The sequence below is a fragment of the Silene latifolia genome, chromosome 6 (genome assembly GCF_048544455.1).
Source record: "Silene latifolia isolate original U9 population chromosome 6, ASM4854445v1, whole genome shotgun sequence".
Lineage (NCBI taxonomy): Eukaryota > Viridiplantae > Streptophyta > Magnoliopsida > Caryophyllales > Caryophyllaceae > Silene > Silene latifolia.
Window position 1 is genome coordinate 19,677,608 of NC_133531.1, and position 25,734 is coordinate 19,703,341.

Below are 25,734 nucleotides of genomic sequence, written 5' to 3' on the forward strand. Positions count from 1 at the left end.
GATGGTTATGTTATGACACTTCTAGTTAGACCTTGTATGTTTGACACCTTCCAATTTGGATATCTTTATAACAGGTTCAGGTTTTAAAAATTACAGGTTTTTTCCCAATTGAACCTATTACAAACATATCCATGCAGTTTTATTCTAGAATTACGTGTTTACTTTTCCGCGATAAGTGAGGGTGTCACACTCTCTCTCTACATATTGTGAAATCTAGAGAAATAAAATCACACAAAACACCACCTCTTGACCGAAATTTTCAAGAGCCAAAATACAATTTATTTTGTGTCAATTTTATTGTAAAACTAATATTATTACTAGATCTAAATAGTATTGGTTAATTAAGATGTATTCCTTGGGTATATGCTTTTGGGAGGGATTCTACATTTGAGTCCTTGTTCATCCATTGAGGAAAGCACAAGAACAAAAGAGAAGGAGATCTCTTTTGTGCCCATATGAACCGAAATCACAATGTAAGAATAATGTTTCTTCCTTGTATTGTTTTAATGTTTGCATGCATAAGATCAATCTTTAATTTTATGACAAATTAAATTAAAACATATATGAGTATGTTAAGTATATAGATCTACTTTTCCTTCAATTGGTATCAGAGCCAGATTGTTTGCATGCAAATCGGTTAAAAGTTTTTCCGAGTTATAAAGATTAACATATAAAACTTGTAAAATTTGTGTTATTATGAGATATCACGAAATTAATCCATGCATGTTAAAATTTCTGATCCTAAAATGTTTTTAGGATATTTTGGTTAATTTACGGATTTTTATTGTTCATATTTTACAATAATGGCATTTAAATATGATTTTATGAGTAAAAATGTCATTTTCGGTCTAAAATTAGCTATACTAATAATTTTCCAGTGATTTTTGGATATGTTGTCACATATATTATTTTGAGATAACCTGTAAAGTTTCATAATTTTTGGACTTGTTATGCTCGAAAAATGGATTTTTCATTATTAAATTCGGATTTAGGTGTAAAATAGGTTAATATGAGATAAATTTCGAATCTGGTCATATAAATTTAGTATGTTGTCATATGCAATTTTACAAGATGTTTGTAAAATAATGGGCTATAGTGAAGTCTTTTTGCATGATTTATGGATTTTTGAAGCAAAATTGCATGAATAGTGACTTTATTAGTGCAAAATTAATAAAACATACTCTATGGCTAAAGAAAAACATCATATGTTGCATTTTATTTTCATTATCAGATCTAAAATTAAAAAGTTAATGAATATAATTTTTTTCATGTTTTTATGATTATTTTGTTAAAACCGTTAAAACCGCAACATTGTTTTTTTCCGGAAAAATTTCGAAATTTTTAACCTAAGTTTTTGAACATTATGAGTGTCATGATATTTTTCCAGAATGTTCATGAGTTTAAATTTTGAATTTTGAATTTATTTGAAATTTTGTGATTTATTTGAAGTTTATAGCTTATTTTTGTAATTTTTGGTCCATTAATGAACAATTTTAGAAATATGAGTTAATTATGGTCAAATTATTAGTGAAGACTAAATTTTGAGTCCTAAGAGGTTATGGTAATTAACTTATGCATAAATATGAATTTATGTATTTTTGTGATTATAAAATGTTGAAATCACGCAAATCCGTAAAAACCGAGTAATATACGATATTGGCTAATTAAAGGCGATTTAGCATATAATTGGGCATGTTCATACATATTTTAATGCTGCATTTTCTTTATGATTGTCATAATTTTATTTATGTAATTTTGAATTATGTAATTTTACTTAGTATGGCCTTAGATTTAATTGGTATTACCCGAAATGTATGGGAATATCGATTCGGTTGTAGTTTTATTGTGATCTCGTATCACCGTTTTGTAATTTAATAGATTTACTTTATTTTAGTTACAAATGTATAATAGGAAATTATGTAATTTATTATGTAATTTTATTTATCTCGGAGTTCCCAAAGACGGATTTCTTCAAGATGGCGATACATAAAGACGGTGTTACCTCAAGATGCGTGCCACAACCGAAGTTCAAGGGACCAAAGGAGTTGGTTTCCGAATATGTAATAGTTAAATAGTTTTTCTATTTCAGGAAAGGCCATACTAGGATTTATTTTATGCTTGCATTTTTTTTATGTCACATGCATCGCTAAATCGCCATAACTAAAACATGCATTGTCATTTTATCGAGTTTATCGACCGTGTCAATTAAAATTATCGTAGTTCACCGCTTTAGTTCACTTAAAACGTGATAGATAATAAATTGACATGACCTCTCGCTAAAATAAACAATTGAGACATAGCCTTACCAAATAGTAGAAACCATGAAAACCTATTTCGCGAGGGAGTGCACTCGGCTACCCCGGGGTACAAACCTTGTTACGTAGGGGAAGTGGGTGATAAATGTCTATCCACCGAATTCATGTTGACGAGGGTTTCATCGGCTACCCCGTGCCCAAGTTGATGTGGATTTGGATCATGGACACATTTATTCGAAATTTGGATTGAACTCAACAAAAGTTTTTTTGATAAGGGTTTCATCGGCTACCCCGTGCCCTTGTCGAATGTGTTTTGGGCTATAGATAAATATTAGAGTAATTTTATCGACCGAGAGTTCTAAAAGTAGAATCGTTTAAAGAGTTAATCCACTGAGTTATATTGATAAGGGTTTCATCGGCTACCCCGTGCCCAAGTTAATATGAATTTGGATCTTGGAATCATTTATCATAGTTGGGTAGAGGTCACTATGTAAATGCTATACTTGTTTACAAGTATTATTATAACGATGAATATTTTGTTTTCATTATTCCGTTATCATATTGTTCTATTTCTTTGCCACAATTCATATACGATATCATTTCGATTTTTGATACAAATCTCCATTTAAACCATCGTAACTAAAGACAAATATGAATTTGCTTCTAAAACCTCAAATGAACCATTGCTAAGGATCTCTTGTAAAGAGTATAGATATAAGTTATTCATTATCAAACAGGTTTTTGATCGTTGACTAACACATCTACTTACAATGGATTGTTTTTCATATACTTAATTGAATTAAGTACCTTGAAGCGATAAATTGTTTTGGTTATTAGATTTGTCAGAATTCGTAATTGACCAAAATAACGCAACCACTTCAATGAAAGTTTTAAGACTAAAACGAACAAATGAAGAGTAATCTTCATGAATTCAATTTTGCTTCTCAAAGCAAAGACTCATTGAAATGAGTGGGAGCATTCTCTTAAACGGTTAAGATGAGGACGAGGTTCAAGAAGTAAAGATTATAATGGAATTGATACAAGGTAATGTTAAAGGTAAAGTTATTGAGAAATGACGATACTAAACCTATCAATCTCAACCAATAAAGTTTCCATTGTCTTAAATGTTGGACACAAGAAAGGAAACTACCCCAAATTATTGAAGAATCAACAAGTTAGTTGTGGGACATCTAATGGGACCTTCTTCTTTAAATGTTTATTTGATTAAACATAAATTTTGCTAGTACCACTTCGTCAATATTAGAAACCAATGGAGGTTTTCATCATTGTATTCGACACATAAGATGATTAGAATATGACGACTAGCAACAATGATGTCGAGAGATAGAGTAATTGTGTACTCAATCTAGTTTTTGGATTTAAGTTGTACTTAATTATGACTATTAAGTGCATAAACTCTAAATAAGAATATAAACTTGTTAAGATACAAAAGAGGTTTTCACTTTTGTGACCCTATACACCACGATTTTATGTATGGCTAGCCCATTATCAAGGTGATTATATTCTAAACCAAACTAGTATGATATATCATGTAGATGATGTAAGATTCAAATTGGTAACCCAAGATTAAACCTTAAATTTTGGAATGATGAACGCAAAGAGTTATCGAGTACTCTTGAAACCATTAGATTGTTAATGGTATATGCGTATCTTGTATTCAAAGCAAGATGTCTCGTGCCTTTTGGTTGAAAAGGAGATCGAGGTTGTAAATCATCGATCCAAAATAGGTTGATCATTTTCTTTTATCAACGATTTAAGTTGACGCTAATGTGTTCGCTTAATAAGGTAAATAGAAAAATCTTTGAAAAAGTTTAAAGAGTTCAAGGAATCACGATTTAGTCGTGATGGGATTATCAAAGTGAAGACTTTGATATAAGCCAAAGGAAATGTGATATAGTATCACAAGTTAATCTCTCTTACCACGCATTATGGAATAATTTGTGGTTGGATAAGAAATCAAACGCTATTCGATATGGTTTGGACTTCAATCAAGTTACTTTGAGTTACTTGATCCTTTTGGGGATTTTATCATTTTTGTCTAAATTATTTTTCCACTAAATCGAATCATATGCGATATGAAATGGTAAGGGTACCAAGTTTGTAAGTTTTCACAAGAAACAAATGCTCATTTTTCCCTTTTCAATTATCACGAGTACGACGGGTTTGCGGCTCGTGAAGCTGTCTTTCTAAAATACAAGTTTATTTCTAGAAGACAGAGTGGGAGAAATTATTCAAGAGCCACAAAGAATGTCATGTCGCAAGAAACTGGTCTTTCTTGGCTACATGAAACGTTTTGTGTAAGACGTTGTTTCTTGCGAACCTAGGAGGTTAAATTCGTCACTTGTTAAAGATGATGAATTCATGCTACTTTTAAGAAAGTAAAGAGCTTATAACTTACAAAAGAAATCGTTTGATTCAAAGTTGATTACTTCTAGAAAGTAATGAACATATGACTTACATAAGAGTGTTTAAGTCACAACTCAATACAAGGCTTAGAGCCATGAAAATCCGAAATAAAAGGCTTGATTAGTGACAAAGGGTTTTGCACTAATAAAGACAGTTTTCAAGGCTTGATTGGTTGCAAAGGGTTTTGCACTAGTTAAAATGCTTAAGTCTATTTGGATCTTCTTAGGGATTGTGTTTCATTATTATGAAATACATAGCGAGTGAATCTAAAACCCACTTCTTCAATTACAAGGAATGTATTCAATACATGTCTTGAGTTTTTTAGATTCTTGCAATCCTAAGATAATGTAAAACTTAAGAGAGGATCTTAAGTAGGACATCAATGAGTTGGAATCAATGATTTGATCATGTTATAAAACTTTTCTCGATAAGTCGAGAAGTTGTGTTTATACATGGAGTTTAGTGGGAGTTACGAAAATTTTGATTAGTCTTATATATGTGGATGACATATTGATCATTGCGAATGATTTAAGACTTTTGGAGTATTATAATACATCTTTAATATCCAGATTTATGAAGATAAATCCACATGATATTAACGTCAATAAGAAGTCTTATGTTGATAAGATTCATGACTAGTTCAATTAAATTGAACATATTTGATTGATTCCATTTTGTTTCCGCTGCCGGATCAATTAAATAAGTAATGATGTATAACACTTCATATACTTTGAGTATGATGAGTTGTTGTCAAAATCGAATTTAAGTAATCTTTACCAAGCAAGCCATAAAGATTACCCTTAAGTGCTTGCAAAAGCATTAAGGAAGTAAAGCAAAGTGTTTATGATGCAATTTTGTGTAAGGGTGTTACACAAATGACAATTGACAATTGAGATTGCGCATGGTTTCCGACAAAACCATAATCAAAACACATCAAGATGGTAAAGATACCATTGTGGTTATGTTATTTAAGAAATTGATTTTCTAGAATCGTTCTAGGCAATAAAGAATAATGAGAGATATTTATAACGGAAATTGAGTACACTTGCAATCATGAGATGTGCAAGAGGATGAGTCCCGCACACTGTGAAAACAGTGGGAGCTATTCTAAGGCTAGAGGGCCTATGTCTTGATTGGATCTCGACACGTACTCAGAAAGTTTTGTGATGCAAATGTATACATTACAAAGGAAAACGAGTATGTAGTAAGGTTGAGTTAGGTACAAGAAGTTGATAAAACCTACTAACCAAAGCCTTCTCAAAGGCTAAACATGATGAGTCATGTCATTTCAATTGAATTGAAATGAACAACTACGTACAAGATCAAATTAGATTATAGAACATGAAATAGTAATCAGGCATTGACTATTCATATGTGATAATCGCATTTGCCGTTCGAGTTTTACTTTAAAACTCTTTTATTATACTTTGTTACATCCAAACGGGTTGTAGAGACAATTGAACCCCGTTAAAGTGAACACGGATTAACATAGTATTTGCCCATAGTCACTTGTATGAGGTGACGTCTCGAAGTGACTAGAGTGTGATGCGATTGATGGCAAGTTCAAGTGCCATAGAGTCATGTGAGATGACTAGTCGATCACATAGGCAGACTGTTAGGAACATTTTGTCGGGCCTAATGACCGCTTATAGAGTTCTGGCAAATTTATATAGCCTGGTCGTGGCGAGAGCTACTATAGTATTCAAATGAGTCGATTCTTTTGACTAAAGACTGTTCACCTAAGATGGCACAGTTTCAGATTAACTTTGATTTGTGTTACTACGACCTTCGTAAATGGGGTCAAATGGGCATATTTTGGGTTATGATGGTTGTGGCTAGTCGAAGGGAATGAGTGCGATAGGAATTGTCCATCCCCTTGTCAGGGTTAAAACAATATCTCAGGGCCACTCGAGGAGTAATGAACTGGAAATGCGTGGCCACGCTCGGAAGGTATCTATGATAGATAAATCCGGTCAATCAGTTATTCTCCAGATCGAAGAAACCACTCTTGATATGATCACTTGCAAGTACGACCCAAAAGACACCTTGCATTGAGTGGGAGATAGTAATATGACAAGAGAATTGGTGACGCACACTTGTCGAGGACAAGTGGGAGATTGTTGGGAAATGTGTCCTCAACAATAGTGCGATCACATGATTTAAATATCATTATTAAATCTCATTTTTAAGAATACATGTGGGATGTAATATTTACAGTCAACTGGTCCACACATATCGGTAATGATTGGCTGACTAGAGTTTGACATTACTGTCGTGCGACGGTGGTGATCAGTTGATCCCCTTAGGTCATACCTATAGGGAAATACTCTTAATTGATTATTTAATTAATCGTATACCGATACGAGTTAATTAAATTGCTTAAAATTGACGGATGATTTTGTGAGTATAATTTACGTATCTTATTGTAAATATGATTAAATGAGACACGGTCTAAGTAATCGAATTGTTTTATTACTTAGATGAAATCATTGTTTACAGAAACACTTGAAACAAGAATGAATAAATTATTATGAATACAGAATGTTGTAGTTTATAATACGGAAACAATTTTGGCACAAGTAATTACGAATTACTAGTCAATTTTGTAAATGACATATTTTATGAGTATGTTGATTTTTAATATGTTAAAAATACATTACATTGTGACATGTCATGTAACATGTTACATGTGACAAAATTGACAAATGACAAAACAAAATGGACCATCCATTTTATTATGAAAGTGCCGAAATTAGAGGGAGTGTTGGGTTAATATTGTGTTTTCATATTAGTGGAAAACATAATGATTAAAGACTACCTACTAGCCTTGCAAGCCTAAGCTTTTGAGAAGAGCAAAAACAAAAGGCATTGGGCATGCTACCCAAGGCCATTTTTTCGGCCACCCTAAGGAAAGAAGAAGAGTTTTTCTTTTTCATTGATTATTCATTCATATTTCACATACAACATTTCTAGTGTAAAAAAAATGTCTCTCTCTCTACATATTGTGAAATCTAGAGAAATAAAATCACACAAAACACCACCTCTTGACCGAAATTTTCAAGAGCCAAAATACAATTTATTTTGTGTCAATTTTATTGTAAAACTAATATTATTACTAGATCTAAATAGTATTGGTTAATTAAGATGTATTCCTTGGGTATATGCTTTTGGGAGGGATTCTACATTTGAGTCTTTGTTCATCCATTGAGGAAAGCACAAGAACGAAAGAGAAGGAGATCTCTTTTGTGCCCATATGAACCGAAATCACAATGTAAGAATAATGTTTCTTCCTTGTATTGTTTTAATGTTTGCATGCATAAGATCAATCTTTAATTTTATGACAAATTAAATTAAAACATATATGAGTATGTTAAGTATATAGATCTACTTTTCCTTCAGTTTCGTCAAATTGAAGACTATTAGATTAAAAAAATGTAAACGTAATAAATAGTTTTAATATATTCACGACGGGTATTTGTGGAGCTAGAGTCTAGAGGTACATACGAAAAATCAGTGTTATGATATATGGATTTTTTATTTGATTATAAGCTATTAGATTAGATACTACTCCCTCTGTCCCGGTCAATTGTTTTTCGACACAAAGATAAAGACAAAGGAATAAGAAGGGGCTAATTACTAAATAACAAGTGGACCAAATTGAGTGTGAATGGTCAAATTGTTCATCAAGTTCATTCTTAAAATAAAGGGTTATTTAACACAAATACTCTAAACTATACGGGGTCTTCTCATAATACTCTGAACCATATTTTTACTCAGAATAAACTCAACTTTTGTATACCTTCTCTCAAATTAGAACTAGATGACCGACTACCTACTAAACAGGTCACTCTCATCTTAATTTTTTTAAACAATATAAACAATTAGTATTAGTATTATTAATTCATAGAAAGATTAATTAATATCATTCTCATAAAACTCAAACTCACTGGAAACCCCTTTCCCCACCTCCCCACCTACCTCCGCCACCATCACCATGCAATTGCCAATGCTCCCAATCCAAATCGTCAACATCAATTTCATCAATCACATCCTCAATATTATTCTATGGAGTATTTCTCAACAATTCCCCTCTTTTCCAGGGAAGCGATCGCGAATTTGAAAAAACGTCAAACATCCGTGCGACGACATCGGAATCTGCTGAAACAGCGATGACGCTGACTGCGAGGCGTCGGTGTATGAATTGCTCCGACAACAGCAGTCTACGAATTTGGTTTTATTCAAAACAGAGATTTAAAGGCGAGTGGCATGAGTCGGTGGAGATAACGGCGGCGCTGATGGAATTGGTGATAACATCATTGTTTCCCGACGAAAATTAGGGTTTTTGCGGGGATTGTAATTAAAATGGAAGACGATGAAAGTTGCGGTGTTTGTAAGGCTATGTATGGATATCTGAGGATAAAAATGGAGGTGATTTAAGGAGGGAGGAGATATAGGAATTAAGATGGAAGATGATGAAAGTTGCCATTAATTAAGGTAATATATGGAAGAGGAATTAAAATTAATTGGAGAAAAGTGGGATCATTAAGGCAAATAACCTGCTATTTTAGGTTGAGAAACCTGTAATTCTATTATAAGATAAGGGTAGTAGTAGTTGAGTATAATCCTAGTTAAATTGAAGTTTGTAGTAATATGGGAAGCACTGTAATAGTTTGGAGTATTTGTATTAAATAACCCTAAAATAAAAAGGATAGCAATTGATTAAGACACTCCATGCCAAAATAAAATTGGACAACAAATGACCGGGACAAAAGGAGTACATTATAAAGTTCAACTTTTTTGAATGATTTTCGAATAATATCAAGAGTCCGGATTTTGTGACATAATAAGGACTCTCCGTGTAGTGTTTGTGAGCTAAAAAATAGAACATGTAAAATACTCCTAACATCAATTTTTTTTTTACCAATTATTGTTGTGTCAACAAACGCTTTTAAGAAACACATACAATAATATATAGCTTCAATTTGGGTCAGTATAAGGATTTTAATATGTAGTTTAATAATAATAATAATAAAAAAACAATCTAATTTGCATGAATTTGGTGAGTGATGGGATTGTTTATAATACTATTAGCTATGATAATGAATTCAATTAATGTCTAAATACAGTCGTGAGTCCAAAAACTACGTAACATGCAACTATACTTTTTTATTACTATTTGAAGTTGTAATTATTGTAATTATAAAAAGATAAAGAAAATTAAAAAACCTCATAATAAGATAAGATAATTTTCCCTATGACAAGAAGTTGAGTAGTAAACAAAAGGGTAATAGCAACTACATATATAATAGTAATCCACAACCTTTATTTTCATTCCAAGCGTGTAATGGGTCCTAAAACATACGAGTAAGAGATTTGCAAATGAGTAGATTACCATCTTACTTGCTTAATTTTTTATTCACAAAAACTATAAATTTTATCGGGTTTCGTTGTATATTTATGTTCCTTATCCATCACTAACTTTACGTACTATTATCATTATGTATTATTTATATACGAGATAGCATGTCAATGGCACTCCGTTCTCATTTTGCTCACTTCATTCAATACAGTTCAACTAATCTTTTAATAAATTACTATCTGTTCTTTCTGGTTTAATTTTAGTTTATTCCAATACAGTTCAACTCTTATTTCAGCTAAATTTAGTTCAGCTCAGTTTCATTTAGTTCTGTTCAGCTCAGCTTCATTCAGTTCAACTCAGTTTCATTCAGTTCAGCTCAGCTTTATTCAACCAAGAAAGAAAAAGGCCTAACTCTTATTTCAGCTACATTCAGTTTAGTTCAACTCATCTTTCAAAAATTAACTCTTACTTCAGCTACCTTCAGTTCAGTTCAGCTTTTTTTAGCCGAAAAGAACAAGACCTAAAAGTCATTATATCGTACACTTATTATGAATATAATATAAGTATAAAGAGTTACTTTGCCCCCATGATAACAATAAGATGATAAAAAAAAACAGTTAGAGTGATCACTCAATAACTTACTGAGATATCATCTCTGCTAAGTATTTGTGCTTCATCTTAACCATTATGGACAAGACATCGTCATAGTTGATGTTGAAGATGTAACAATTGATTATAAAGACTTTACCAAATGGCCCCGGCATTGCCCGGACATTAAATCTAGTACATATATAAAGCAGAAACTTTTCGAGCGATATTAGAGAGTCCAACTTTTTTAGAATTCCTAACAAGAGTAGATTTCGAAACAAATTTAATAAAATTATCCTAATAAAAGTAGATTTCTTAATATTTTAATAAAGTTATCCTAATATAAGTACATTAAATTTATTTTAATACGATTATTCGAGTAGGTGATACTCAAAATACACAATGTAATTAATTATATGGTATATATTAATTATAATATAAACATTATTCGTATACTATATCGAGTTAATTAGATTTTACTCCCTTTTGAAATTCACACTTTTAAAATTACTCCCTTTTGATTTTTTTTGCTAAATTACTCACAAGTTGCATTTCTTCGTAAAATTACTTCAAAACTCCAATTTAAGTGACCTATTTCGTCTGTTTTTGAACTTATTTTGTTTGTGCCTTAGCCAATTTATATACTTTGAAGGTATAACTATGTAGACAAATGGATGGAGAGTTCAAAAACAGAGAAAATAAGTCACTTAAATTGAAGTTTGGAGCAATTTTAGAAAAAAAAAATGCAACTTAAGGGAGTGATTTTAGCAAAAAAAATTCAAAAGATAGTAATTTTTAAAATGTTGATTTCAAAAGGGAGTAAATTATAATTAACTCTACTATATCTTAAATTTCGTTTGTCATACTAACTGAAAAGTGAACTGAAACCTAAAAATGTAGCTTAAAAGGTAATTGAAAATTAAGAGGTGATAATTTAATTGATTAAGCCAAAAATGTTTGGCAAACTAACCGAAAGGTAGCTGTTTTTTTATGTAAAATGATATAAAAGAACATAATAAGTCTCTATATTTAATATTATAGATTGAATGAATAAAAAAACAGTTAAATTATTTCTCACATGCTACTCTTATTTTGGTAAATAATTTATCTATCAAATATTTACAAAAAAATTAAGATAAATGAAATTTTGCTCAATAGCTAATTTCTTTGAAATAAAGCCTAAATATGAGATTTTTCATGATCTCCCGACCTTCCTCATATCTAATTAATTACTTCTTGATGTATTTTTTTGCTAATGTTTACGTATTTTTGACCCTATTGTTAGTAGTTGATCTTAAGTTCCATTTTTAATTTTATAATTTCCATTATAGTTATTGGTTCAGAATAAATATTAACAATTAGACATTGTAACACAAGGTACATATTACTCCAAAATCATGAGGAGTATAATAAATAAGTAATTGGTTCAAAATAAATGTTAGCTTTCTACATAAGAATAAAAATTATTGTTAGCTCTACAATAAGAAAAAAGTAAATTAATTTGATCAAAAAGGAAAATCTATCACAAGTGTCCAACTATATCGCATTTGTCTTGGATGTAGCGAATATAAATAAAGTTTTAGACTCAAACTCAATTTTAAATCGTTCCAATTATGGGTGTTATATATGGATAAAATAATATCAGAATTATTTGAGAAAGTTATAGAATAGACGACTATATGACATTTAAATGGAACGAAACTATTTTAAGATCTCCCAAAGTTGAAGCGGTTATGGTTTTGAAATTTTTTACTTGCGACAAGTAAGGGCATGTAATTTTTCTATTAAATACGGGTATGAGAAGGCATGCCATTCATCATGTCTTATCCCCCGTTTGACATCCTTACTTTTAGGCGTCGCTTTTGTTTTCATTATGCGAGATTTGGTCGGGTATTTTAGTTGGTGTAGACTTTGGGAGTAAGATTCATTATCTTTTATTAGGAATTTCACACTAAATGTATTTCATCCTCTTTGCAATGATCTTCCGTATTGCTTCTACACAATTGTTAATGCGGAAGTTTGATCATGATTTTCGACATATTAATGGTCAAAATTATAAAAGTTCGACCTCTAAGAAGCAAGGTGAAAGAGTTTAAGAAGGAGAGAGAGAGAGAGAGTATACATCATGAATGTTTTTTAATATAACTCATAATAGTATGCTCAACCAAGTGTGGTATAACAGGACCTGTCTTATTATCAATCGCCCTCGAAAATTCATAGTAGAAGGGAAGATACTTACGGGTTCCAAAGTCGGCAAAAAGTTCTGAACCCGAGGATAGTAATGACTTCCTCAGATACAAAGATTCTTTTCGTTCTTAAGCACAGACAATATACGTAGAGGCCTTGCTACGTAGACGTGACAAACAGAGCAGATCGTGTCGGGTTCAGGTGTCACGTTAATTTAAACAGGTCACGAACTCTTCAACCCAAACCCGAACTAATTAAATCTCGTGTCTTGTTCGTGTCGATCCAGTCATATTAATAGGTCATCAAATCTCAAACCTCAACCTTCCGTTAATTTCGTGTCGTGTTTTCGTGTCATGTTATATTTGGAGTGTAAGTATATTTATGTGAGTATCAAGAAAATTTGTGATTAATTTAGTAAATAGGTTATTCGTGTCGGGTTCGTGTGTAGAGTGCCCAACCCAAACCTAGCCCAATTAAATCTCTTGTCGTGTTCGTGTCGACCCACTTACATAAATGGATCGTTAAATGTCAACCCAAACCCGTTAATTTCGTATCGAATTCATGACGTATTTTCGTGTCGTGTCATTGTTTGTCCGCTCTAATGCTGCGCCATAACAATAAACTAGAGTTAGGGACAATCACTAAATCTTGTTAAAATTTACCTGCTGAAACTAATTTTTTTTAATGGTCAGCTTTACGTAGTTTCAAGAACAACGTCAATCGAGAGATTAAGGTTCTACATCGATGATAAAGACCAAATGTATCAAGGCCACAAGAAGGACATTGTTCGCAAAGAAGTTTTCATAATTTACCAAATTAAGATGTCGTATTATATATTTTGCATGGAGTTTTTAAGGATAAGTAGTCAAAGACTATTTCGGTAAAAAAATAGATGGTGCTGAGACAATAAGAACGGTAACTCTATAATCCAATTATATCTCTGAATGTTAGTATACAACTGATACCAAATGTCACAACGCTTTTGTTGCTTTTTTAATAATAGAACTGGTGATTAATGTCCTCATGTAAATCAACCTCCGAAATTTTGTTTGCTTCCATTTTTAGCATAATTTGACTTTTTGTTAAATTTAATAGTTTTCTATTAGCAGACCATGGTAACGTAAAATAACGTTTTCAGCTGTGCCATAAATTATACTCCCTCCGTCCCGGTCATTTGTTATCCTTTGGTTTTGGCACAAAGATCAAGGAAATGGGAGGGGCAATTACTAAATGACAAGTGAAATAAATTGAGTGTGAATTATCAAATTACTCATCAAATTCATTCTTAAAATAGAAAGGATAACAAATGACTGAGACACCCCCAAAATGAAAAAGGACAACAAATGACCGGGACAGGGGGAGTATACTACTAACTGACATTATTAAACTAAATTGTTAACCCAACTATTATAAAAAAATGACATAAACTACTAACTGATGTTGTCACATATAATACTACTAGGTGCCCGTGCATTCTATGTAATAGAACCAGAAATATTGCGCGATGTCTATAAGGAACAAATACTCTTAATTGTAAATAATCAAGGTAAAATTATGTTATAAGAGATCTAACATTTTCTCTCAACGCACTAAATATATATAATTATGATACCTGCTGTTTTTTGTAACATCATTCAGTTTTACGTAGTTGTAAATATAATTTGCAAAACTCATAAAGATATGTCTTCGTTATTAAGGTTTCATATTGGTGAACTCCACCATGTTTATAGAGAAAGGGTTTTGTATCTAATTAAATACCGGTTGTGCCTGTAACACTGAAAAAGCTAGCGACATACTATAACTATGTCACTTGATGTTATACTAATTGATGGCAAAAGTTTTATACTAAAAGCACTAATAATTCATCGGTTATCATCTATACCAATCACGATTTTTTTTCCTTCGATGATAACATAGTAGAACTTTTTTATCAACTTAAGAATATATTTTTACTGATAATCCTAATGGGAGCCCTGTGCATCGCACGGGCTTTCCAACTAGTCTATAGTAAAATATAGTCATGTTAGATATTATTTGATTTATCGTCATGAATGCCATAAGAAAATCAATTTTTTTTATAACGTGTAACTGTGTAATGTATTTCGACTTTCAATATTTTTCTTTGAGAATTATTTTCCAGGGATAATTTCTGGATTTCTTCATTAGATATGGTGTCAAATGCTTATTCAGATTACTTATCATTAAAGTTGGTCGGTTGAAGTAATATGAGTTTTCATCTCTTAAATAAATAGTCAGAGTTCGATTTCTCACTATTATGAATGAAAGTATAATTTTTTTTCTTAACATCTTAAAGCGCGTGTATTTTAGCTATTTTTGTGACTTAATGATAATATGACAAGTAAATTTTCAAAAAATTAGAGAGGGTACAAAAAATTTAAGCTAGACAATTATCAAGATCCCAACACACTATATACTACGAAGTACTACAGTAGAGGCTAAACCAAACCGTACTTTCATTATTAAAAACTAGTTTTATGCCCGCGCAGAAAATGCACGGTTAATTTACAACGTTTATAAGCAAGACTAATTGTTAAGATTATAATATACGAAATATGATATTAATTAATACAAATATAATTAGACGTAATACAGTTAATACACATATGTGTTCCATATTAGATAATTTCAAATTTCAATAGTTAGGTAAAAGCGTATAGGATAATAATGTTAGTGACATCGGATAATAATAATAATAATAATAATAATAATAATAATAATAATAATAATAATAATAATAATAATAATAATAATAATAATAATAATAATAATAATAATAATAATAATAATAATAATAATAATAATAATAATAATAATAATAATAATAATAATAATAATAATAATAATAATAATAATAATAATAATAATAATAATAATAATAATAATAATAATAATAATAATAATAATAATAATAATAATAATAATAATAATAATAATAATAATAATTTTTCAGTAGTTATTGCATGGGACGGTCGCACACCGTAAGACAGTCCCATTGATAAATAGCTACAAATATTGACCGTCTTACTACCCCTTCTTATTCTAATTTGTGTTTTGATAAACCTTTCTTAATCTTAACATCCAACAACAAAATCTGAGCCCAAATCTAAACTAAATTAGATGAGCCGAAAACAACTCATCAAACTAATTCATTATTCCATTAAGACTCCAAGTCCCCAACCTCTTCTATTCTCCTAATACTAACTAACCCTATATTTAAAAAAAAAGGATTACGCATATGAGGTAGTACACCAAACCTTGTAGTTTTATAGTATATACACATTTTTTCTGAGCATATTGCCATTTATAAATATAGTTTTTGAGCAATATTATATTTTTTAGTGTAATGTTTTAATAAATGTGCTCAAAAACTTTATACTAAAGCAGAATTCAAAAACTTTAAAATAAAACTCAGAAAATAAACAATAAGAGGTATTACCTCTAATGTATAGTCTATGAACTGCTATACTTCCGCCTCCTACACTAACATAACCCCTCTCTTTCCCAAACATTAGTACCTCATCTAGTCATCTCCCTTATATCACTCCCTCCTGGTATTATTTTTTATAAAAATTAAAAGCCACCATCATTGATAAGTGATAATGCGGTACATTAATTTCATTCCTTTCGATCATTAGCCATTTTATAATGGTTAATTTTCATTTACATCTTTCAATTTAATATAAAGTTTTGCGTACCTTTTTTTAGAATATATCCTTCTTATTTTTCTTCTGGATTATTTTTAGTTATTTTATTATATATCCATCTTTTCTCCTGGATTATTTTTAGTTATTTTATCATATATCCATCTCCTTATTTGCTAACAAAATTATTTTTGTCTTTCTCCTCTTTAATTTTGTAGGTCATTTTCTTTTATTAGCATTCAAGGCATCCCGAATTTTTTTCCCCAAATATTCTTGTTAATCGTAGTGAGTTTGTTTAAACGACTTTTCATTCTTTTTTAATTATTAATTTTTTTAAAAATGTTTTAAACTAAGTATTATTTTAGTTATTTGTCAGAATTAATTTCCAAAAAATTTACTCGTTTATAATTATTTTGGGTCTTAGTATTTGATGTTGTCTTCTATTTTTTTTTAGAATATATTTGTCGCGCTTTTTACATATCTACAATTTTCCCATTTTTTTCCCAATAGTTTCAATATTTGTAGTCTTTTTTTTTCTTTTTCTTTTTTTTTTTTTTTGCAAGAAAGGTATTTCTCATATATTCCAAAAACTTAGGAGTACATGAGTTTTCTTATAAAGAATATCCTCTATACAATTCTAAGTATCTCAAGCGCGAGTTCAATATTGGCGATAAGGTACTCCTTTTTAATGCTCGTATCCGTCTATTTCCTGGTAAGCTGAAATCCAGGTGGACCGGCACCTATACGGTCACAGCAGTCACAAAGTTCGGATCAGTTGAATTGGAGACCTCTGCTGGAGAAAGGTTCAAGGTTAATGGCCAATATGTGAAGCATTATCACGGATTAGATGCATATGTTGGGAAAGTCGAGGTTTTGTACTTCGACCCGTTATCAGATGATGCAAATTGAGGTAAAAAAGTCGTGCGGGACCTCTTAAACCAGCGCTAACTGACAACCCAGGTTGTAATTATTTGTAATTTAGGAATTTTATTTTGTTTTTTCATTTAATTTGCATTCTTGAGTTTATTTATTTATTTTCATTTCATTTTGCAATTTCTTGGTTTGGGGAATACGTGCGCCTTTGATAATTTTTTTGCAGGAATTTATTTTATGCAAAGTGCGTAGGTGGACTGCTGGAATTTTGTGAGAAAAGGACGGGAAATTATGATGGCAAATGAATTTTTGACGAATTAAAGTCTAAATGCCAGCGTTTGCAGTCGATCGACCAGGCCATTCAATCGATCGACTGAAGAGGAAAGTCCAGAAGCCGTGAAAATGGAAAACCAGTCGATCGACCAAGTCAACTGGTCGATCGCCCAGTTCGCGGGTTCAGAATGCAGCTCATAAGGGAAGTCTTCATCCCTTATTCTTTTATTCTTTCACTTTCCCAAAATCAGAACATCATAAGCAAACCCTAAGTTTCCTCCCCCTTCTCGCGATTTTCACCTAAAATCCCGTCTTACACTTATTTCTCTTGCTTTAATCTTCAAAGTTTCTTCAAGGTATGGCTCTAATCTCATTTCCATGCTCTATTTTCGATTTTATTGTGGTCTTTATGCGAAATTTTCGAGTTATATGCATTTGAGATGGAAAAATCGAATTGGGGAAATCGATTTTTGGGATTGATTTCTTGTCTTTTCTATGCTTTAATCGCTTATTCTACCCATTCCCCCTTGATTTTCAAAGCAAATAAGCAGCTAGGACGTGTTTAAAGCCGTTTCCCCCAATTTTTTCGAAACCCTAATTTGCATTTCAGTTTTGATTGTGATTCGGGTTTTCTTCAATTCATATTGTTTGGGGATTCTTGTTGCTAATGGGCTGTTTTACAGGTAATAAAGATGACAAAAGGAAAAGAGCATATGTACGAGGGAGAGTCGAGTCAAGGAGCTCCCAAGCGGCCACGAGGACCGCCACTGCTGATAGAAGCTACCACGGATAGTCTACCTGACTATCCGCAGGTTATCTTTGCTAATTCCACGCAACGTGCTAAGTTTTCTCTTTTTGTTTCGAAGATGAAGGTCACAGCTACCCGATTTCTCCATAAAGATACTTTGGAGAAATTAGGCTGTTATGAGTCGGTGGTGTCCCTGCTAAATGGGACGGGTATGACAGGTTTAGTGGACATGGCTGAGTTCACGTATTATGTTTTGACCCTTGAGTTCTTTTCATCTTATGCTTTTGACTCAAAAGCTTTTGAGGCTGATAAGACCAAACCCTGCATTTCCTTTCGACTTTTCAATGTCAATTACTCTCTGACATTAGCTGATTTTGCCGGTTTTCTGGGTCTTTATTTCGAGGGCAGAACCTCAGACACCTCTGACACTCATAGAGTCATGTGGTCTTGCATTAGTGATTTCTACGGGAATAAAAGGACGGGCACTTCCGTCCACTTGCCCCCTCTTCGTTATTTTCTACGGCTAATGGGTAATACCATTTTTGGCCGTAAAGAGTCGAACAATGTGAATAATATTGAATTGTCAATCTTAGCGGGCTATCTGAACATTGACAGTCGGGTAGCCCGTATTTATAACATCGCCTACTTGACTGCCGCTCACTTTCAGACTGTAAGTGAGTGCACTTTGACCACCATTGCCTGTGGCGGGTTGGTGACACGTATCGCCAACCGCCTTGTTTTACTTTTCCCTCGACAGGAGGACCCCATCGACCCTGACCTGCGCTTCATGGACCTCCCTTACGCGAGGGGTGTCTATTGGGTCGATAGACAGATGCGGTGGAAGATTGATTCTTTCATCTGTGACCGCATCCATCATCATCGGCTACCCTCGTCCCCCCTCACCCCTTTGTTCAGGGGGCAGCTCGGCCGCCCTTGCCTAGTTACATGCTTCCTCTGGTGGCGGCCACTCCTACTGCTAGCACTTCGAGGAGAGCTCGTTCCTCCTCTTCGCAGGCACCCTCTACCTCCACTACCGCTCCTACTGCTGGTACCTTCACTTTTCGACCACCTACTCCTTTGGTTGTCCCTCCGGTCATGGACCAGAGGGCAATGTCACGTGTTTTGGGTGACTTGTGCAGGAGTTTCAACCAGCACAGGTTGGACACGGCCTTAGCCCTGTACCCGGTCTACAAGGAGTTAGCTCGGGGGGGGGGGGGGGGGGATGCTTCCACAGGGTGACTGGACTCACCCTTCTTACTTTGTTCCCCCTGTAGGTGGCTACCCTCAGCCTGCCAGGAGACCTCCACCTCCTCCTCCTACTGCTGGTCCCTCCACTTCCAGGAGAGCCACTGCCGCTGCTGCTGAGGCGGACGAGGAGGATGACTCGGGGTCCGGAGAGTCTAGTGGCGAGGAGTACGATGGTAGAGCTTAGATGCTGGTGACCTCCCCGTTTTTGGCTGGTTTGGGGAGGTCGTATTTTGTGAGTTCCTTCCTTTCTTCTTCAGTTTCCTTTATTTTGTTATGCTTTTATTCTCCCATATTTCTGCTGGTGATTTGTTGTTGAGCACAATGGGGCCATTGTGCGTTTTGGTTTGGGGAGGGTATTTGCATATGTCTTTTACATCTGCATTTGTTTTTTAATGCATTTCAGTCACACGTTTACTGCATTTTAGCTTGCATTTGTGTTATTTCAAAAAAAAAAAAAACAAGAAAAAATTTGAAAATTCATAAAAACCAAAAAATATCACGTTTACTTTTGCATATAGTTGAGTCGGATTGGAGTTATTAATGATGATTTTGCACTATTAGTCAAATATGCCATTCCTTGCCTTTTCACAGCTGCTTAGCGAGAATTATAAGTGATTTCTCAAATTTTGTTATGGAATTCATTTCGGGTAATTAGACTTGACTCATTACTTTTGGCAAACTACTTATACTTTCTGAGATATAGAGCCCATAACTGGTGACATTCATGACCAGTTAATTTAGGATTGAGAGTAGTACTCCCTTCATTCATGTTTTGCACGTGTATGAGTTTTGATTGCTTATTGCCTATACGCATTGGTTTGTGGTCGGTATTGCATGTTTTGAGAACTATTGTATCCTCCCCTTTTCTCATTTTACCCCATTAACTCCACTATAAGCCATAACTGCCAGTTGCCCTCAACTACATCCCATACTTAGCCTACCATTGTGCCAAGCTAGGAAGTAGTAGAGGAATTTTTGTCGGATTAGAAGCGGTTTTGGTTCGTTTGTACTGATGGAGTGAGTATTGATGAGAAGTGAAGGGGTTGTGTCTTTTTGAAGGGAAAGAAAGAAATTTAGAAGAAATGAAAAAAAATGGAGATGTGTTTACCTGGCAGAGAGCTCTGGTTGTGTAAGGGTGGTCGATCGACTGCCATCACTGGTCGATCGACCACCAGTTCAGAAGTTGAAAAAAAAAAGAATGAAAAAGAAAGAAAATAGAACAGAAAGAAAAAAAAAAGAGTTTGAAAATAAAAAGGTTTTGGTTGAATAGAGAACACGCCTCATGTGCCTACTTCATGAATTGGAGGCGTTTGTATGGGATATTGTGTAGCCTAGTCATTAAAAGGCATGATTTGTAATTTAAGTTGGAGGAAGGGATGCGTCTTCTAATGGTTCGTTAGGTACTAGCTTGGCTCTTACCATCACAATTCCATAATCGTTTTGCCCTTCCTTTCCCACTTAGCCTCACAATATCCAAAACTTGCAATAGTTCGGCATGTGATAGTCCTTGACGGTGGTTATGCGTATGTACGGTAGCTAGAATCATTATTCATGCTAGTCAAGCATACATGTTTTGTCGGTCGCAGTCTAGGTGAGAGACTGTACTTTTCTTTCCTCTCTTTTACGTATAATCTTACCATTTGCTTTGCTGAGGGAAGAGTGACCCGGGAGAGTCCGAATGTATGAGTCTTGCAAGGTCGAACGCCCGATTTAATTCCATGATATGCATAAATTTGTTCACTTGATTTGAGCTTTGCGGTAGTTGACTATGTGCATTAAACGGTTTGGCATTGATTTGTAGCTAGCTCTGAGATATACTTCTTTCCATTAGATTTTTATATGGGTCATAGTGCTTGCTTGGGGACAAGCAAAGTTTGGTTTGGGGAGATTTGATACGTGCATATTCTATACACTTTATCTGCGGTTTTGGCACGTATTTCCATGCATAATTGTTAGCTTAAGGCTACTATTTCTCCCAAACGGTTTACTTTGCATTTTCTATGATTTATTGTAGGAATGAGTGGAAGTAAGCTGAATCAAGCCTAAATTGTCCTCCGGAAGCAACTTCAAGGAAGCCTAGAAGAAGGAGACTCGGACTCACTCACCTCGGGATGCGTGCATTGGAGTGAGGAGCTGTTTTTGAAGAAAAAGAAGTGCCTCTGCACAGTACCAACGGTCGATCGACTATGCTGTAAAGTCGATCGACCACTGAAGTACATCAGACGCTGCTGTTCTGCATTTACCAGTCGATCGACCACGCTGACCGGTCGATCGACCAGTTTTCGAACTGAAGATTATTTCTTCGTGTTAGACTTTTAAAAGCCCAACTTGTAATTAATCTTTGGCATATTTTTATCAGTAGAACGCGGCAATAATTAGGTTATGCTTTTGATTATTGAAAAACTTAGTTTTTAGATCTGGCTTTTGGTGACGGAATACCTGGAATTCGATACTTTGTTCTTTAATTCAAATTAGTAAGTTTTATGCAATTCCTTTCTTCCTTTAATCCTTGTTATTTAAATTCTTGTTTTACCAATTAAATTCCAGAAATTTATCTCCTGTCTTTTGTCCTTTATTTAAATTCAATCATGTCAATCTTGTTCTTTGTTATCAATTTAGAAATTGTTTTAGTTTTAGTCATGCGTAGCTAATTGTTTTGATTGGGAATGAGGTGAACCATGGCATGAATTAGGATTGTTTGTTAGCATGAATTCTTCCATTTCGGTTTTGTCGTCTGTTGATATGTCTTTTTGCTAGATTGAAAGATTAGTAATTAGAACTATCATTAGATTGGAATTTCTCTTGAGTGAAAGCTTTGAGAAAATCCGGGGAATTAAAAGACCGCAAGGTTAATTTGAGCATTGATCGAAAGGCTTGCTTATACCCCCTGAGACCGTTTTATAGGATTTCTGTTACCTTATTGTCCTGACCATTGCCGTGGTGAACCGAATTTTCCGATCCCCTTTTTATCTTGTTGAGAAATTTTATTTAGCATTTAGTCAATTAGTCAACCAATCTCAAAACCCCCCAATTAATTGTTACTTTTATAAACTGAAAAATAGCAAACAAAATCAACCTTGTCTCTCTGTGGTTCGACCCTTACTATCACTAGCTATAGTCTTAGTTTGGAATTATAAATTTAATTTTGATACAAAACGACGGTATCAGTTTTAACGAGGCAGCTATTATTATGCGTGTTTGAAGATTATTATGTACTCTTTTCCTTTCTAGCGTTTTTCCCATGGGATTTTTCTAGTAAGGTTTTTAACGAGGCATGTTCTTCAAGACATCCAAGGGGGAGTGTTATGAATATTGTTATAATATGGATGTCCATATCTTATAGGTGATAGTGGGTTTGTCGCACTCCCCAAATCAAACAAATAACTCAACTAATGTAGTAGGGTAGTCGAGGTCGAACCACAGGGAGATCAAGTTTGAATACTAGTTTTGTCTTACATTATAAGTTAGCTACGTGAATCAAGAAATTGGTTGATATTAAACTAATTAACTAAATTAATAACTACTAAAACAATTAAAGTAAGAAAGCAAGTAATAGAAATGGCAATTCAACAAGAGAAGTGAAAATGAGCAAGAAAAGATTAAGTTGTAAATCAAATGATTAAAGGGCCTAGAACTCGGTTCTCCCACAACGATTCATAATTCCACGTCACGATTCCCTAGGCTAATCACTCGGGTAGACAAGCAAGGGGGAGATGGCTCTAATTCGCCTACTAACTCCCTCTCGGGCTCATAATAGGACACTAGCTCTACCCACCAACCCCCCTCTCGGGTTCGAAGGTCGGAATCCCTAACTAAACACCCAACTACCCCAAAAACATGCATTTTTCCAAGGTGGTCAAGTAATTGGTCAAGGTCACTAAGCACTCATCATATTAGGGTCATCCCACTCCTCCTCTCGGAGGTCGATTTCAAACGCTAGCCTAGAGGTACCCTCCCTTGGTTCTCCTTTTCGGTCTCAACCTAGGTTAGTGATAAGACCAACTTAGGGTACCCAATTTACAACCTAACCAACTCTCGTTGGTGGACAAGGGTTACAAATCGACACTACCCAAAATCAATCCATAAACCAAATCATTCCTCTAAACTACCCTTACCAATTTCTCCCAACAATTAGCCTTTATGAGAATCAATTAGTGAAATTACTCATGTCGGGTCAAACCGAGTCCTAGTAGAAGACTACTCACTAATCATTACTAATCTAACACTAAACACATTTATAATTACTCTAATCATGAAATTAAACAAAATAAAGTAATAAAGATTGAAACTTTAACTAATCTAATGACTAAACATGAATAAATTAACATTAAACATGTTAAGAGTAATAAAGACTAAAACTTTAACTAATTAAAGAGATTAAACTAAGTAAAACATAACAACAATTAAATATGATAAAGAAAGGGAGAGAAGAAATAAATTTATACCAACTCGTAATTAAATGGAAATGAGATCTTCATACAAAACTTGTAAATTGAAGGAACAAGTTACCAATATAAACTAAGAACAAGGAAAGATGGAATTTTTGTATGTTATATGAGAACTACTCCTACATTCCTACTGTTTTCTATTGTTTGTGTAATGAGGCTGCGTCCAAAAATAAGGGTTTCCCCCCTGTCTGATACAAAAGATGGGTTTTTATATAGAGGACTCCAAATGAACCGGAAAAGACTAAAATGCCCTCAACTTAAAATGTCAGAGAAATGAATATAAAGGGGCAAGGACGTCTTTTCGCTCCTTCTTTTCTTTTCTTCAAATCTGAATCATTGAACCCAAATCTATGTTCTTCTCCTCTTCGACTAATCCACATAATAAACCCAATTAATTGAGTCACTCGAATGCAACCGCAATCAAGCCCTTAAGACAGATGGCGATGAACGGATCAGGTGTGGTACTCAAGGACGAAGCAGGGAAGAGCAATGGTGGTCGCAGGGAGTAACCACGGCGGCTGCTGATGCTGCGGTGGTTCGCGGTGGTGATTTATGGTCGTCGACGGAGCTGTTGTTGGTCGTTGTCGGTAGAATATGCTGGTGCTACGATGTTGGTGGTGAATTAATGGATGGTGGTGACGAGGTGAGCAGCAATGGTGATTTGGTGAGGTGGCGGGAGTATTGGTGTCGGGATGACCTGGTTAATGGTGTTGGTGGGGGATGAATGAATGTATAATGGTGAGTTGGTGGTCTGATTTTGAGTTGAATTGATGGAGGAAATCACGGTGGTTGCGGAGTGGTTCGTTGGTGTGGGTATGGTGAATCAGCAATTGTGATGTCAAAAATGGTGATGAAGCTTGATTGATGATGCGTATGGGAATGAAGAAATGGCAGGGGTTGACTTTGTCTTTATCACCTTTGATTAATGCATTGACCCGTCACTTTGACTCGTCTTGAGTCTCAATTTCCGCCTTGCTTTTCCGTCTCACCTACACATAATAATATTAATAAATAAGTAATAATAATACTAATGTAATATAAAAATCAACTAATTATTAAATTTAACTAAACCGACTAATTATTATAAATTAGTAAATTAAAATGAGCTTCTTGATCAATTAAGCACGCAAAATCGAGTCGGAATAAGATATATATGCAGGGTAAAAAACGACCAAAATACGACTCATCAATAGGATTATAGAATATATCATCTTATGAAAACTCTACCCATTGTATTTGTATATATATACTCCTTATAATGGAATAAGAATACAGTTTTGTCTCCCTTACTTTCTCTCTACCTTCTCTCCATAATTCTCTCTACTCTATATTTCACAACAACAAGTAAATTTTCAAAGAATTAGAGCGGGTACAAAAAATTTAAGCTAGACAATTATCAAGATCCCAACACACTATATACTACGAAGTACTACAGTAGAGGCTAAACCAAACCGTACTTTCATTATTAAAAACTAGTTTTATGACCGCGCAGAAAATGCACGGTTAATTTACAACGGTTACAAGCAAGACTAATTGTTAAGATTATAATATACGAAATATGTTATATTAATTAATACAAATATAATTAGACGTAATACATTTAATACACATACGTGTTCCATATTAGATAATTTCAAATTTCAATAGTTAGGTAAAAGCGTATCGG

At 33.7% G+C, this 25,734-nt stretch overlaps 1 protein-coding gene across 1 annotated transcript in view; it reads left to right on the forward strand.

Annotated features, from left to right (window-relative positions):
* Window positions 1–24,792, forward strand: part of LOC141587708 (uncharacterized) — a 52,708-nt gene extending 27,916 nt beyond the window's left edge. The window contains exon 5 of the mRNA XM_074409181.1: window positions 24,525–24,792. Coding sequence (XP_074265282.1) covers window positions 24,525–24,792 — 268 coding nt within the window. The remainder of the gene's footprint in view (window positions 1–24,524) is intronic.
* The last annotated feature ends 942 nt before the right edge of the window (window positions 24,793–25,734 follow it).